Source organism: Ciona intestinalis, unplaced genomic scaffold, assembly GCF_000224145.3.
Source record: "Ciona intestinalis unplaced genomic scaffold, KH HT001167.1, whole genome shotgun sequence".
Taxonomy (NCBI): domain Eukaryota; kingdom Metazoa; phylum Chordata; class Ascidiacea; order Phlebobranchia; family Cionidae; genus Ciona; species Ciona intestinalis.
The window spans coordinates 1-16,034 of NW_004191488.1; the positions used below are offsets into that span (position 1 = coordinate 1).

The window sequence follows — 16,034 nt, forward strand, 5'->3', positions numbered from 1 at the left end:
ATTATTTAGCAAACAGGAGTTTAAATACCAGTTGAATGCATTTGTGCCGTGAATGACGCATCGGTATTGGCATATTTTAACGAACGTAAACGAAGTTTGTTCGCAGTAATAATGGCGTCTTCGTTTGGTCGAACGTAATTCCTTACGCATTATTAGTATGGAGAAAATCAAAGGGTTGCCAGGCAACCCTGCAACCCCGTAACTTTACGCCAGTGAGCGTTGCTTTCTCTTTAATTATTCTTTGTTCGTTGTAAATTTGCTCTCTCACACTATATTATTAATCATCAACAAAAACATACAAACTTAACAGGAAATGCACCTTTTTGACAAATAAATGGTTTCCTTTCTGCACAGTTACTGGCTAACCACTGCCAAGAACTAGCTTTGTCAATTTTCACACAGTCTTTATTTTCATGTGATTGTGCTCCAACTGAAGAGTGGAAGTTAGTATAATCACCACTGCCTAAAGCCTCCCCTTTGTTCCATATAAATCGTCCTGTAAACAATGCAAAACATTTAGTTGGCCAAATACAATAGGAATAGACTTCTTGCAGCCATACAAATATAGTTTGGGTATTTTGCCACAGGTTATCTACAATTAGCAACTTAAGAGTATAATCAATTGCAAATAAGTTGTGATCAATAACTACAAAGAATGACAATTACATACCTTCGGTTATAGTATCATCCAATCCAATCCAAAAGGAAGAGTGAGCATTCAAAGTTGGGTTGCTTGTTATAGCATTGCTCAGTGCATTTTGTACTGATGCACTTGTTATCTAAAACATAATTATTGATAAAGGGGCTAAACAAAAATAGTTTAACGAGTAAAAAAAAACAATCACAGTAAGTTACCAACCGAGTAAAACAGTAGTCCATCTAAACCTCTGCAGTGATCTTCAGCGTCATTAAAGTTTTTAGAATCAGTGACCACTTCATACATTATTCCATTAACCAGCTCCACATCTGTAATTTAATAAACAAATTGGAAAATTTAAGTAAAGATAACTATTAACACAATAACAATTTATTCATAAAGTAGTACTTTTGGATTAAATAATGCAGCCTAGGGATGCACAAAGTAGTACTTTTGGATTAAATAATGCAGCCTAGGGATCCAGGTATCGCCATTAATCTGTTCGAATAATTTCACTAATATTTTAGATGTTAATCCTGTAATAACCTGTAGAAACGGTTTGGTACGGAGAGTGTTCGTACATTTTATCAGTCCGTTAATCAATGTACTTGCGCAAAGAAGTCAGACGTAACAATTCGTACTATGACGTAACAATCATATAACTTCATTTTCGCCCCAAATAAAACGACCAGTCGACCACATTAATGAAATCTGTACTTTGTGAAAACTTTGCAGTATGGTTAAGAGAATCAACTAGGTGCATTCCCCGCAAACGTTAAAAAACAAACAATCAACGTATTTAAACATCTGTTGTGAATCGCCATTATGCCATAAATTATCAATGTGTAAATTGCTATTATGATGTATTAATTGCCAGATTCAAACAACTGCTATTATGATGCAATGAATGCACATGTGAATCCCTACTGCTGCTTGGTTGAGGAAAACATCGTATATAAATATAAAGCAAAGTTCGAAACGATTTAAGCCGTTTTTTTCTGTGATATTTCGTTCTAGAAACCGCGAATTTAGCAATGGCGCGTACGACATGGCTAACGTGACGTCCCTTGCTGGCCATCAGATTCGACCAGGTAACATTTCTCATTACCAAAAATCACCGAATCCCGGTGGTTTTAATTTCGTCCCATCCCTAATGCAGCCGTAGAATTAAACATTTAAACTTTTATATTTTCTGTAAGACTGCACTACGCTTTTTGTATTGCTTATTTAAATTCCTAATACATTTTTTAAATCTTAATCAATATAAACCTCTTAACCAAAAAAATCAAAAAATGCTAAAAAAATAATTAGGGGTGCTCACAAAGTTATGTATGTGATAAGCCATAAGCAGTCATATGCAGTGTGTAAAACTGAACACCTATGTTAACAATTTTTCGCCTGCGGCTTCGATAAGCTACATATGTCATTACCCTGGGCGGTAAAGATCCAAAATAAAATTATTAATGCAAGACTATTTTAAAATTATTAATGCAGGTCCAAAATAAAATTATTAATGCAAGACTATATTAATGCAAGACTAAAATTATTAATGCAAGTTTTGTTTCATTACGGAGATATTGGGCCAAGGGATAGGACACTGCATTGTAGCCATCTCTCTTTGTTGGAGAAAAATTAAAAAAAGGCAAATAATGCGATTAGTCTGTCCAAAGTTAGGCAGATTTCTTTACATGGGACTATACGAAGAAGTAGGTACACCTTTTCCGCTGGGTGTCGGTAATTATTTAAATTAAAAAATACGTCAAAACGCACAAAACAACACTACAAAGTGTTAATAAGTGTAAAACTTTATTAAATAATAATAATACCTTTCTAAATACATAAAACACTAATAAGAACATCTTTCCCATATTAGGTCGGTTATAAACGATCTTTCGTTCAGTTTACTATCGGTGAATGTGTGGTGTAACAATTTGCACGCAGTCATTTACTCATTTTTGTTTCATTTTTACCGGGTTCGAGTCCCGCACAGTAAAATACATTTTTTTTTTTAATTTTTTTGTTTGATTAGCTTGAGTTAGGGGTTAGGGGTTAGGAATTGAGGGTTGGGGGTTATAAACCTTGAAGCTTACTGCTCTCCATAGAATAAAGAAACGTATTTGTCATCTCCTCCTAGCGGAAAAAAGTGTTTTTACTTCTTTGTATAGTCCTATGTGATTTCTTTTACCCTCAGACAGTAATAAAACCGCGAATATTTATAAATATGATTTAAATATTCGGTTCACTAATGGAAAAACATTTGAAGTGCTTGTATAGTGTTATGTGAAACTATGCCTATAATTTGTTTGTGCAAACTATTTAAAAAATTAAAATATATTTGTCTAAAATCCTTCCGCAGTTAGGGCAGTTGACGGTAGTCAGTAACATACTGCGGTCATGAAATATTAAATCATTAACCTTAGCAAGTCAGACGAACTACGGTGACGCAGTATGTTTTCACGCATTTTCAAAGGTAATTTTCGACAGGAACGGCCGACTTTTTCACAAGAAAAAAGAATTAGAAAGCAGGTAACAGTGAGATCTATTGTACATTTTGAAACCAAAGTTTAGGAGGCCACCACCAAATGTTTACTAGGAAAACTGGCTTCCTTTGAGTCAAGTATTCACAACAAAAGTACAAAAAAATCGCATTACACCCTGAAAATAAAATAGGATATAAATGTTATTTACTTACATCCATGGGCATATCGCGTTGTTGTACCTGCGGGAAAAAAATTAGTTTGATTATTACAACTCCCCGTTAAGCACAAGCACTATTCTATAGAAGAAAAATAAAAAATAAAATGAAACGTGTTTCTAAAAAGTAAAAAAAAAAAACTGTTTTTAAAAAGTAATAAAAACTGTTTCTAAAAAGTAATAAAATGGTATCTAGTAATTACTTACATAAACTAAACAATAACAGTGCGATTACTTTTGCAATCATTGCTCCATTTATTATTTGCCGAGCAACAAACTCCCACAGTAAAAAGTTAAAAACAGATTGCGGTATAACTGTATTCGGTCATTTACAAAATGGAGGGTTACAAACAATCAACCAATCAACGATCGGGATATTTTTAAATCTGCTGTCTGCGAAAGATCAGATAAGAGGAAGGTCGCTCAAATTAAAGTCATATTGACCCCTGCCTATTTTATTCATGCTTATATCTCAGTGTTTTTTTACAAAACTAAAATTAGTTTTATGAGACAAAATCAAACTGTACGAAATATTCAAGGTTGTTTTATGAAGGTATGAAACTAGTTTAGACGTTCGCACACGCAAACTAAAAAAATTCATTGGCTTTACTATGATTTAGCGAGCATTAAAAAATAACACCTTACTATTTCGCATTTTTTTACCTGTTCAAAGTATGCTGTTTCTGTTTTACATATTTTTTTGATGTTTAAAAACAGTAATCAGCTTTGACGGGCGTTTTATAAAGTCGTGATAATACTGTCGAATAATTCTGTAACCTTATTTTCCTGATTATTATTGAATGGGAGTTCGTAAACAGAAAATTAAAAATTAGTCTCGTCTGACAAAGTATCCCATCTTCCCCCACCCTACTATATATATAGTACTGTGGGGGGAGATGGGACACCTTTAGCACATAATATCCAAATATCCTGAGCAAGTTTTAAACAATTAACAAAGGTCTGTGGGAGTCGTGGGGATACAGTTTTATAATGCTCTGAATGTTATTTGTTTACTACCAAATGGGTCGAGAAAATAGAATGAAAAGGTGTTCCATCTTCCCCCACCCTACTATATAAAATATCTGTGGTCGAGCACACTCAACCGCTACAACATCATGATGTCCGACGTAATCAGACAAATAGCGACGCCAATAGTACCATAGTACACTTATCATAGAATTGTATACTTTAAAACAGTGCAAAATATTTTAGAAATACGTAAAACAAAAAAGGTTATATAGCGAAAAAACAACGCATTGTTACATCACCTTTACAGTTAAAAACACATTAACATTTAATTGTAAAAATACGCGTGGTCTAGTCACTACACCTAGCAGAGAAGACATTATTAGCCTACTGTGCGCCTGTGCGGTTCGTGTCCATTCCAGTGCGGGGCATGAAAAATGGTTGTAATAGGCGAGTAGCAACAGACTAATAGTGGTCAGCGTAGGACCATTGAGCTGTATGTACCACAGATCTATACAGCTCGGTGCGTATAGGACAGACTAAAGTCCATTGAAATGATTTCCATAGAGTTTGGGACAGACCGTCTACCGTCTGAAATCTTGATCACAGAAAAAAAAGAAAAAAAAGAATAAAACGCGCATCTCCAATGTCGGTAAAGGAGAGAGCTGATACACTCTCCTTCTTTTGTAAGGCGGTTCCCTTTCCTATTGTAGTCAACGGAATCGAGGACTTTTTTGTTTGGAGGTTTTTAATTAAAAGTATTAAATAATTAAATTTCCTAAACAAGTGGTAAACTGTAAGCGTAAATTTACCAAATAACTAAACTGGCCTAATAAACTTAAATAGTTGGTGTAGTTTTTGAAATAAAGAGCAAAAACCACTATGCGCCCATCTTTTCGATTCTAGACCAAGCGAAATGGGGATGGAGTTGGCAGTCACGTAAATAGTAAAAAACAATGTATCAAGGTTTTGGGCAGTTGCGCGATCTACCCTTTTTTATTTCTGTGACTCGATCAGATAAATGAAGGAACACTGAAATCATTTGGGATAAATAGGTTTGTTCACGTGGTTCACATGTAGGTTGTTCCCCGACAAAGAACATGCAAAGCACTGCAAATCGGATTCCTGTGTTCACTTATACGAAAATGCATGTCAACCCACCCATAACTAGTATAACTGAACAGTGTTGGTGGTAAGTTAACATTGATACTACTATCTTGAGCAGAATCTTTCCCTGTGTTACAGATTAAGCTAGTGGCAAGTGTCAGAGGTTGGCAAATAGGGGTTAGAGATTGGGGTTATTATATTTAGCATACAACAGGTCTATTTACTCCATGTGTTTGTCGGCCTGTCGCAAAGCTAATATTAATGTGTGTACCAATTGGCTGAATTGCAAAGCAATGTTTTTTAGCTTGAAGTCACAATGTGGCAACTTTAAAAAAAAACAATTTAAACAAATATAGTTACATACATTTTATACTTAACTGACATTACTATTAAATTTGTTCTTTTCTTTTTTTCTAAAGGGCTGAGTCAAGTAATGTCCCACACCATGTAAATGAATACAATAAAAGGAGGCTTAAAAATAATTTCAAAAGACCAAAGACTTGTAAAACAGGTTTGTTTGTGCAAAGTAGGTTTACTATGTACTTGAATAGAAATTAGAAATCTAATATGTCTACTACTAGACTACTAGTAGGCTAATAGTGTCACAATTATTAAAACTGTAATAGCAGTTTTAAATTCCGTTTTAAATTGTTATCTGTGTTTCATGTATAATTGTAAAATCTCAAAATGTTGGTCAGACCACAGCAGAAATATCAGAGTTACTAAACAACGCCCAAAAACTGCTTCACACAAGCCCAACACAGCAACAATGAAAGGTAGAAATGTTGTTTGTTTTGCTGTACTGTTCGTAACACCATCTTTGTATTGTGTGCTACTGCTTTGTTTCTGCTACCATCCATTGCCATCATAAACTGGGGACACTATTTTTACACTTTAACCTCATTAGGTTTTATTGTTTTAGTAAAACAAAATGGTATTTTATCCGCCAATTTTGTATTATTTGTATAATTATCGATTAAAATTTACAGTAACCGGTGAAAAATACATCAGTCATCCAGATAAAACAAACACAACTTCAGCTGATGTTTCAGTACCTTCAACATCAAGCCATAGCCGGTAATTTATTTATTTAAAGTAGCTTCTACCTCAAAACATATTTAGCACTAAATCAACAAAAATGTTTTTTAATTTGATTTCAGGTCTTCTACCCCTGACCATTTGCTAATGCATGAGGTGTATGACACATATTCACACTCTTTTACACATGTAAGCTTATAAATAAAATCCCAACTTATACTAATGCCCTGTAGTTAAATCAACTTGATGAAATAATAACTATGCAGACATATTTTTAACAGGCCCCTCTATTGCTGCGACGACCAGTATCAAGAATGTCAAATTTTGATCATGATCAACTTTCTTGTCAAGGTGATTTCAGGCAATCTGCAATGGAATTTTTACTTCAAAAACTTGAACTTGAGGCAGAAACGGTGACACCTGTAACTGTTGAATGTCCAACTCCAACAAAACAACGGGTTGCTATCGATATAACTCTTTGTGATAGCACGGGCTCCTTATTGTGCAACAGATCAGTAAATCATGGGCTAAAAGAACCTATTGAAGAGGACACGCAGATAGAATATGTGATGCAATGCAAAGCAGATGCAAGAAGTTTGTTTCTTTCACCAAAAAAGGAAGATGAATTACCAAGGTATATTAATCTTATTTGTAACTTAGTGCAAGTTTACAAGTTACCACATGTAGGCGAGTGATATTTTATAGTGATTATAGCAACTGTAAAAGTGCCTGCCAAAGAACACATATGCTGACAATAGTAGTGACATCAAGGTTCAAACTTCAAACCCATATCCTCTGAGGAGAAGGCAGGCACATTGTACTACAGCACTCAGCAAGCGATTATTCTGTTTATTTTAATTATTTAAATATTTATCTTAGTACAATATTTGTATTCAATTTACCTCTTGTTTTGTTTTATAATTAAAAATGTTGCTGTTGTATTGTATATTTTAAGACTTAAGTAGACTAGTGTTATTGTAGTGTAATTCAAATCCAATCAGTGAACAAAATTAAAAAGAACAAGTATTTTTGATTGCAATGATGAAGTGGTCTACGTCACTCAGTCTTTTGAAAAGAGTTTAAGTGTTCTTTGTAAATGGTGCTTGAAAGCCATTCTATAAGTGAATTCAGACTTTGTAGCTGATTGAATATTGGCGAAATAAAATAAATCTGCTGTATATAAGCTAACTTTTATATTATTATTACTTATTCATATTGTAATGAATTTGTTATGGACTATTACAAAATCTTATATTGAATATAATCAAAATCGGGTTTAATTAAACATTGTAGATATTCCTTTTACAAGGTCCAAAAGCAAGTTTAAAAAGAGGCAACAGAAGCCATCCAAACGAAAGTCTGCAATCAAGAAGAGGATTGAACCACAAAAAAAATCTGTTGAATATGAAACCACTGAGAGTTATGTTTCTACCCAATGCATTAATGACTGTATCATACAAGGTATATCCTTAAAAGTTTTAAACATTGTTTGAGACAAATTCAGACACCTAACCTTTTGGTTTATGTTCCTCTTTCTAGTTTAAACTTTTTAAACTGCAGGTGTGGTGGTTAATAGGTAATAAGGTAAGATAAAAATCTTGCATATATGGTATTATTATACCATGGTAGATAAGATTGTTTTCATTTGTCTTTTGTTCATGATTACACATTTACACAATGTAATTGTCACATCACACTCATTGTATTAAAACAATGTCATTGTTTTTATAGAAAAAAGGTATAAAGACCCAGAAGAGATCGTCACACAGATGTCTCATCTAGGATTAAATCAACCACTGGAAGAGAGTGATTTAGGAAGTTTATTGCGTCAAAAATCTTGTCCAAATTTGTGAGTGTTGGGTATTACCAGTTTGTCAGTTGGCCAGGCTAATATAATTGCTACATGCCTTTGCCTAGGCTAACATAATTTCTACAATGTAACTATGACAACAGATCAGTTTTGAATTATTGATTCTTTTATATTCCCTATTGTTTTACTGATCAATACCAAAGTGATATACGTTTAAAAGATAAACTTTACAACCATTGCAAATTTATTGAAACACGCAATGCACCACAAATTTATTCTCTAATTACATTATCAAAAGGTTTATCAAAAAGACTTGGTACATATGTTGTAAACCCTATGTTTGTTTCTTTATTTTTTTATAGCAAGCTGACGAGCAAAGAATTGGATGAACCAACTCCTAAAAAATCTGGTTTAAAAGATGAAGAGAAAGTAAGTGAGAATTTACAGCACGTTTCACATTAACAGTTAAACAAAACAAAATTAATGAAGCAAACTTACAACATGAGTTGTAAGTTTTAATATTTTATTTGTCTGGTAATAAATATGGCAGGAATTAAGCTTGAAGCAGAAGGGAAAAAGAATTCCCATTCAAATTATTTCCGATCCTTTCAAATGCATTGGTGAAAAAAGTATTGGAAAATTGGAAAAGATTGAAAAAAAGAAGCGGCCACATTCTTGTATGCCTCGTCCTAACAGTACATGGTGTGGCTTCAGTGATGGAAGAGTAAGAATGCGTTGTTAAAATTTTGTAAATAAATAAAAAAAATTGTTCATATCAAATCTGGAATCTTAGTACTTCGTGCAGTTTGTGGAATGACTGGTATAACTTAACCAATACAACTAATGTTATAAATTATTCCTATAATTATTATTCATTACTAGTCTTATTATTGTATAACAGATGTCTTCAATTGCATAAATGTATGCAGAGGATTCTGACACCGCAATCGAATTACACATAGACATTTTTGTCATCAGCAAATGCGGAGTTATGTTGTTTTTTAAATCCTTCAATATAATATGTTTAATAAATCATTTTTTATATCTTGCCCTAGATTTATTTGCTGCTCTGTTGTTTTCTGTGTGGGCAACTTTTTTTTACCTACTGTACTTATCATTGGTTAGTGGGCAAGCATTTTATAATATTTAGTATTTACTATTCATATTGTTATGTGTATACTGGTACCAATTGCATGGTATTTTCAAACAGGCAGTTGTGATGGTTAAACATATAAATCCTGCCGGTTATTTCAAACTAAATTCTAGATTGGAATGTGATATAGAAATGTATTAGGCTATTTATTTTACCCATTTTGTGTTTGTTTTGTTTCAACCAGCGTTTGTTTTTATACATACGCCATCATTGTTTCCAGTGTTTAATAAACATCCTGTAAAAGAGAAATTAAGCCACCTAGTAACATGGGTCCTTGACACATTTATTTATTCTTCTTGTCTTTCTTCATTTTGCACAATTTTGTTTCTTGCCTGATGTAAGTTCATACAATTTTTAACGATTCATTAACATTTTGTAATAGTTAAGTGGTTTTTATCTACAGTTCATTTTATATATAGTTTTACCGCACACAGAGTGTGAAATGTTCCTGCGTTCTGTTATTGTTAGCATTTTATAATATGACAAAGGTTTTACATCATTTAAAATATTAAAAATCTGTTCAAATTGATATTTTTGTGGTGTCCAAAAATTGATCGTGCGTTGTGAATTTAGTGTTGTCATGAAATTCTTCCATCTTTGGCGGTTTCCTGTATCCACGAAAAACAGACCTGTAAACCGAGGGACAACATGTTTTTTTCCCAAATGTGACGACTTGCAGTCTTGCACTCAAGGGTCAAGTGCCCACAGCGCTGTGCATCAAGTTTCATGTTTCTCTTGTCTTCGCCCCATGTAGAGCAAGCGTATGACGGTTCGAATCGCTTGTCACGCTAGCCTGTTGGCAACCGAACCAGAACGTCTGCAACAACAAGAAAGTGGGTTCTGGGTTGTCATCTTTTCTCTTACAGCATCAAAATAGGTTGTCTATACCTGTTAGTTAATATCAAGTGCCCGAAATCAGCTGATTGGCGGTTATTAATTTATAATCTACACTCTAAATTATTTAACTATTATGCCTAGTTTTCGTTAGCTATTTGGTGTTGTTACGGTTGCTTGGACACCTATAGAACAACCAGTAACCGTGGTTGAGTAATATACAACCAGGCAGTAGGCTATATGTGGTCGGAGAAGTGAGTAGGCCTATAGTAGTCCCCATTGCAGGTGTTTGGCATAAATGCGCTATGGTCGAACAATCCTTCATAAATACAACTAAGCAAATTACATTTAGCAACCGATATACACCTTGTCTAACGGGCAAACTGCGCGATAAATTAAACCAACGGTCTAGACTCTAGGTCAAGTTTTCGTATATACGTCTCCTATATACAGGTGCATAGGACAAAGAGAAAGTTGTAGAAAATACAAATCAATATACCCACAAACTAGTAATTGTTAGTATAACAAATGTATATATTAGGGTGGGGAAGACAGGACATAATAAACAAATATAATAAACAAAAAATATATTTAGCACATAATAAACAAATATCCTTATCGTGTTTTAAACAATTCACCACGGTGTCGTGATATATTCGTTCCGATTAATATATTTGTACCAGGCGCTATTGCGCATGCGCCGAGACGCTACCACGCATACGCAACAGCTCGGAACAAATACAATAACCACCCGGTCCAAATATATTATCACCCTCCATTGAAAAAGTTCCAGACAAGATGTTTACACGTTAAAACTTTAGTTTTTTTGTTTAAAGTCATCAGAACTGAGTTGGTATGTTATTTGCGGCCTAAAAAATTTATGCTAGTTCAATAAGGACATTTTACTTATAATTTACGATGCTGGTGAACCAAGATGCTTCTAGAAAACAAAAATTATAGCGGCACATTTTAATACCTTCTACGCGTGCTACCACCATAAAACTTAGGCACTGTACTAACTAGACCACAGCGGTACCGAATCTAAAATAAAATTTTAATAATTCAAAAAATATTATTCATGGATTTTTTTACCGATCCAGATTTGAATATGTCATAGCGCTATACGAAACACCTAAAAATCAATCATAGCGACGCCCAAAGTTAGTATAGACTATACTAACTTTGCCCCCACCCTACCATATACGTATACATTAGATACTGGTAGGCACCATTATATACTAATTTACAGTGCATTATGTGTTGATGTTTGGCCTTTATTGCCAGAAACTACGTTTTTATGACGTTTTTTTAACCCAATTCTCATTTTGTTTTGTTTTTTTGCTTCGCATGCGGTTATTTTTTCAGTTTTATTGGCAGAAACGCGAATAAAGAGTTGCCATCAAATGAAACGGATTCGTCAGCAAAAAAAACAGAGAAAACAGATACCACTCCGCTTTAAACAGCGATCCTAAAATCATTGCGTTGACACTGATTAGTCAGTGTGACTGTATAGTTACAATGAACACTGTTTGTTAGGGGAATTAACTATTGTTGGTCTGTATTTCTTGGGAAGTAGGTTTTACCGTCCTGTGTAAATTTATTAACCACGATTTAATTAAAAGGATTGCTGCAAAATACCGTTATAAAAAGCTTTTAAGCTGTGTGATTTTTTTCGGTCCGCTGCATACTGATCAACACGCGCTGCTATTGAAGTTAATCAGCCTGAAACCAACCGCACTTCGGATGGCTGCCAGTGAAGACGAACAAACCCTCTGCTCGTATAGGTGACACTACAGCTGCTCATTCAGCTAGAACACACCACTTCTTCAATTGACGGCTTGTAGGTTTCGTTATAAATCGCAGTGCTGTGTGGGGTAGAGTAGTGGAAGGTCTGGCCTGAAGCGCTAGTTTTATATATATAGTTTTAGGTGAGGCGACTGCCAGAATATTGTTCTAATATGCGTACCACTTGTTGATGTTTCTGTTTCGCAGGTTAATAACCAGCACAGGTACTAATATTAAGAAACATAGGATTGGTAAACTTTCAAGATGCGGCTTTTGTTACTTACTTGTGCAGTTCTGCTTATGGAGGTTGCTGTCAACGGTAAATTGATAAAAGGATTATTTTTTGTATCTTTAATTATTTTATATATTTCACATCTTTTGAACCTTTTTTTAATTTGCGACTAATGTTTAATAACGTGATATTTATTTGGTTTTCAGGAGTGGAAGAAAGTTGCGGTATAAGTGGTACCGGAGGCTATGAAAACGGAATGCAATTCACCAGTCTCAAGGATGATGGCACTTCGTATGCGTGTCGATGTGGTGGTTTCGGCTGTCGAAAGATGAGTTGCGAAAAAATCTTAAAGCCAGCGACAACCACAACAGAGCCAACTATTGTTACAAACGAAGAAGATGAAGACAACGACGATGCAATAATTGGAATGGTTCCTGGACAGCCTGTTGTGATCGAACCAGTCGTTGCGCAGCCTTCAATTGCAAATCCAATTATCCGACATCCAGTTAACCCTAGGCCGGTCGTACAGCGACCAGTCATTCTACTTCCACAACAGCCGATTCATCAATACACAAATATTGGTGACATAGAAGCGAGGTTGACCGATCCCTGTTTCGACAGAGTAAGCCGCCGTACTTTTCAACGCGGAGATGAGTTTTACAGAACGAAGAAAAATCATCCTAGAAAGAAATGTGTCTGCCCTTCCCGCGGGCCAAATCAAATAACTTGCCGTCCTGCTAACTGTGATATGGCGTCTACCCCGTTGATACCAGCTTCTTACACCGGATCAAGCTTCGGTGAGTTGTCAAATTAAAAACTATACGACGTTATATGAAAACTAATTAAATTTCTGAAGGCGGGTGCTATGATGCGTGGAACCAGAGAGAGTATGCAAGTGGTGCTCAATACACACGAACAAGGTTCATGGATCCTGCTTTAACTATAAACGGAACGTACAGTTGCAGTTGTAGTGGTGGAATGATGCGATGCTCAGGTATATGTGGGTCGGTGTAACAAAAAAAGTGATGAAACATCCAATCGTCTTGCCGGTACTAATGTTTATTTATTGCTTTTATAGCTATCGACATACCTTGCTGTGATACGGAGACGGGACAATGGGTAAATAGGGATGAGAAGTTTTTTGTAATGTCGAATTCGTTTTCTGCAAAGTGTGTTTGTCAAAGAGGACGACAACGCTATAGTCATTGCATTTCATTAGAAACACCAGGTTCGATTAGAATTACAGGTGTACATTTAAACTTGTATAGTAAGTTAGGACACGGGGTTAGATGCAGTATGAAGTTGGCACTCGGGGTAAGATAAGGCTGTTTAAATATTGACATACAAACAAAATGTTACAGTAATATTTGACAGCGTAGTCCAATGGTGGCTGTACACAGTATTCGGAATTCGTCCGTTTTGTCTGTTTTGTCCGAATTACGCTGCCGCATGTGAAATTCGGACACGGCGCGAAAGATGTCATGAACACAGTATCCAGATAGCGCAGGATCAGTGATTCCGGACCGGATTTTTGCCGTCCGAATCGAATAAGCTCAAGTTCTACTTTTGTCCGGATTTTTCGGTTTGTCATTGCGTGAAAACTTTAGTTTTGGCAATTAGGCTAAGCAATACATAAAGTAATATATATATATTTGTCCTAGAATAACGTATATTTGTTGTGTTAAATGCGGTTTGTACCAGCATAATCTTGGTAAATGCGGAAATTAAATTAAAAGAGCTACTATAATAGGTGCTGGATTTATAATTAAACTTGTTAAAAATTGTCACAAACACGCACGCGATGCCTATTTGCTGACTACTCTTTACAAACTTAAAAAAAAAAATTCGCAGGCCCTTTGTTTTCCCTGCATCGGATACTGTGTACATATAGATACCGGACAAAATGTTTCGCCGAATCGTATACGAATTCGGACAAAATTCGTACGCAAATTCCAACAAGGGTTCGCATACAATTTCGCAAGCGAATTCGCACGCCGGATACTGTATACAGCCACCTTAACGGTCCAACAAAGTGATTTAAAAAAAATACAGTTAGTGAAATATTGGATAATTCTACCTTCCATCTTACACCACTATAGTTTATTGGTTATATAATTGTTCATGTAATTAATAAAAATATATCTAAACGATCAAAGCGGATAAATAAACGCTATAAATAAAGTTGATAAAAGCGCTTTGAATTTATAATGTAATCGGCATCATCAGTTTATGCATTAGGAAAAAGTTTTATCGTAGTATCACTTCAATATGGTTTTATACACTGCAAAAACCAACGTCAAAAATACTAACATGCTAATAACCCACAGAAACCGCTTCGTTACCTCAAAGCGTTTTTTTTTTCTTTCATTTTTTTATAATTATTAGGTGGTCAGCAAGGCCGGTGCTACGACAGTAGAGGAAGTCGCCACGTTGACGTTGGTTCGAACTTCCAGCAGGACCGTGGATATCGTGGAATTTGGTCGTGTACATGCAACAGAAGTTTACGACTGATCTGTCGCTATGTGTCAAGTTAGTACTGAGTCGACGTTTTGCTATATATGTCTAGTTACTTTAACGAAATATTTTATGAATTTGATGTTTTTTGATTACTCAATGTTTCTTATACGTTGTTGTATACGGCCATTGTAATTTATTCTTTCACTTGAGCGCGTGCTATATACATATAATATTTACTATCTGCAATATAAGCGTACTTTCCTAAGATACAAATATGAAGTATTTCCCTACCTTTACATATTCTAAATGAACATGGAACAAGTATTGGTTGTCGCACTTGTACAAAAGCACAGAATAAGATTTTCCCGCTTACTAGTGTATCATTATATATATAGCATGTGTTCGCCCCTATCAATGGTTATTTATAGCTATTATATCCAATATCTAGCATTAAATTTTACTTTACACTTACAGGCTCACGGCAAGGTTGAGGATCACGGCATAATATACTAATCAGCTAAAAAAATAACCCGACGCTTAGGCTTGCTTTAATATACTAACACATTATATAAAAAACGTAGCGTCAGTGAATACGAACCATCATGTTTAGTTTACAAGAAAGCTATTTTCATAAAATTTTTATTAGAGACGGTTGAACTTTGTTTTGAGTATTGCAAATGTGCCACCAGCATGAGATCGTGTCGCAGTTGTTGCTTAAGTGTGCTTCCGTGTTAATAAACTCATGCCCAATAAAGGCTGGATTTTTAGTGCAATAAGTATACTACGGAAATAAAAGTTTTCAGTAATGACAACCATGGCCTACTAAAGATATTTTTAGTAGGCCATGTGACAACTATAAACAACGGTAGTTTCGTGGCTTAATAAATATAGTAAAGTAAGGTAGGATTGCGCATGCGCCGCAACGCTAAATATATCATAACAGCGGTGCAGCACTATATTATAGGGTGAGGTGGAGATGAGATACATTTTCATTCTATTTATTTGTCCCATTTGGTACTAAACAAAGAACTTTCAAAAAATATGTAAAACAGTATCCTCATGACCCCCATAGATCGTTGTTAAATTGTTTAAAACACGGTCAGGATATTTGAACATTAAGTGCTCAATATGCCCAGCACCCTACTATATATCTTTGGTGACACATTACGGATATTATTTAAATGTCTGGGTGCAGTTGATGGGGGTAGTGCCGTACATAATCTTAGGTGACTCATTAAGGATTTTTATAATAACTGCGATCGCTAGGTGGCGAGAGTGTACCGTTTGTCTGTTTTGTGTAATATTGTGGATATTGTGATTC

At 35.0% G+C, this 16,034-nt stretch overlaps 3 protein-coding genes across 4 annotated transcripts; 2 read left to right on the top strand and 1 right to left on the bottom strand.

Annotated features, from left to right (window-relative positions):
* Positions 1–95: 95 nt before the first annotated feature.
* Positions 96–3,744, bottom strand: LOC100176133 (lectin BRA-3-like). Its single transcript, XM_018817195.2, has 5 exons — positions 3,539–3,744; positions 3,330–3,356; positions 860–966; positions 671–779; positions 96–496 (listed from the first exon to the last, which is right to left on the bottom strand). The coding sequence occupies exons 1-5, from the start codon at positions 3,576–3,578 to the stop codon at positions 285–287; spliced, it is 495 nt and encodes a 164-aa protein (XP_018672740.1). The 5' UTR covers positions 3,579–3,744; the 3' UTR covers positions 96–284.
* Positions 3,745–5,236: 1,492 nt separating this feature from the next.
* LOC100180813 lies at positions 5,237–9,934 on the top strand. The gene is made up of 11 exons (XM_002119210.5): positions 5,237–5,489; positions 5,824–5,915; positions 6,103–6,180; positions 6,394–6,481; positions 6,565–6,631; positions 6,724–7,076; positions 7,752–7,903; positions 8,174–8,291; positions 8,615–8,681; positions 8,803–8,976; positions 9,154–9,934. The coding sequence occupies exons 1-11, from the start codon at positions 5,398–5,400 to the stop codon at positions 9,169–9,171; spliced, it is 1,299 nt and encodes a 432-aa protein (XP_002119246.1). The 5' UTR covers positions 5,237–5,397; the 3' UTR covers positions 9,172–9,934.
* A 2,250-nt stretch (positions 9,935–12,184) lies between these two features.
* Positions 12,185–15,467, top strand: LOC100178445. 2 transcript variants are annotated; one of them, XM_018817196.2, is made up of 6 exons: positions 12,185–12,343; positions 12,463–13,053; positions 13,113–13,250; positions 13,335–13,502; positions 14,642–14,785; positions 15,188–15,467. In XM_018817196.2, the coding sequence occupies exons 1-6, from the start codon at positions 12,289–12,291 to the stop codon at positions 15,202–15,204; spliced, it is 1,113 nt and encodes a 370-aa protein (XP_018672741.1). In that variant the 5' UTR covers positions 12,185–12,288; the 3' UTR covers positions 15,205–15,467. The 2 variants fall into 2 exon arrangements, with proteins under 2 accessions (XP_018672741.1, XP_002119564.2); XM_002119528.5 differs by having other exon boundaries at positions 13,335–13,484.
* Positions 15,468–16,034: the final 567 nt, after the last annotated feature.

Bases quoted from the DNA above. Each gene is read 5' to 3' on its own strand.
- LOC100176133 (XM_018817195.2), bottom strand. From the start codon at position 3,578: ATGATTGCAAAAGTAATCGCACTGTTATTGTTTAGTTTAT. The intron at 3,357-3,538 runs GTAAGTAATTAC...TTTTTCCCGCAG, and splicing joins ACTGTTATTGTTTAGTTTAT to GTACAACAACGCGATATGCC. The intron at 780-859 runs GTTGGTAACTTA...ATTATGTTTTAG, and splicing joins ATGGACTACTGTTTTACTCG to ATAACAAGTGCATCAGTACA.
- LOC100180813 (XM_002119210.5), top strand. From the start codon at position 5,398: ATGCAAAGCACTGCAAATCGGATTCCTGTGTTCACTTATACGAAAATG. The intron at 5,916-6,102 runs GTTTGTTTGTGC...AATGTTGGTCAG, and splicing joins ACCAAAGACTTGTAAAACAG to ACCACAGCAGAAATATCAGA. The intron at 8,682-8,802 runs GTAAGTGAGAAT...TAAATATGGCAG, and splicing joins GTTTAAAAGATGAAGAGAAA to GAATTAAGCTTGAAGCAGAA.
- LOC100178445 (XM_018817196.2), top strand. From the start codon at position 12,289: ATGCGGCTTTTGTTACTTACTTGTGCAGTTCTGCTTATGGAGGTTGCT. The intron at 12,344-12,462 runs GTAAATTGATAA...TTTGGTTTTCAG, and splicing joins TATGGAGGTTGCTGTCAACG to GAGTGGAAGAAAGTTGCGGT. The intron at 13,503-14,641 runs GTGTACATTTAA...TATAATTATTAG, and splicing joins AGGTTCGATTAGAATTACAG to GTGGTCAGCAAGGCCGGTGC.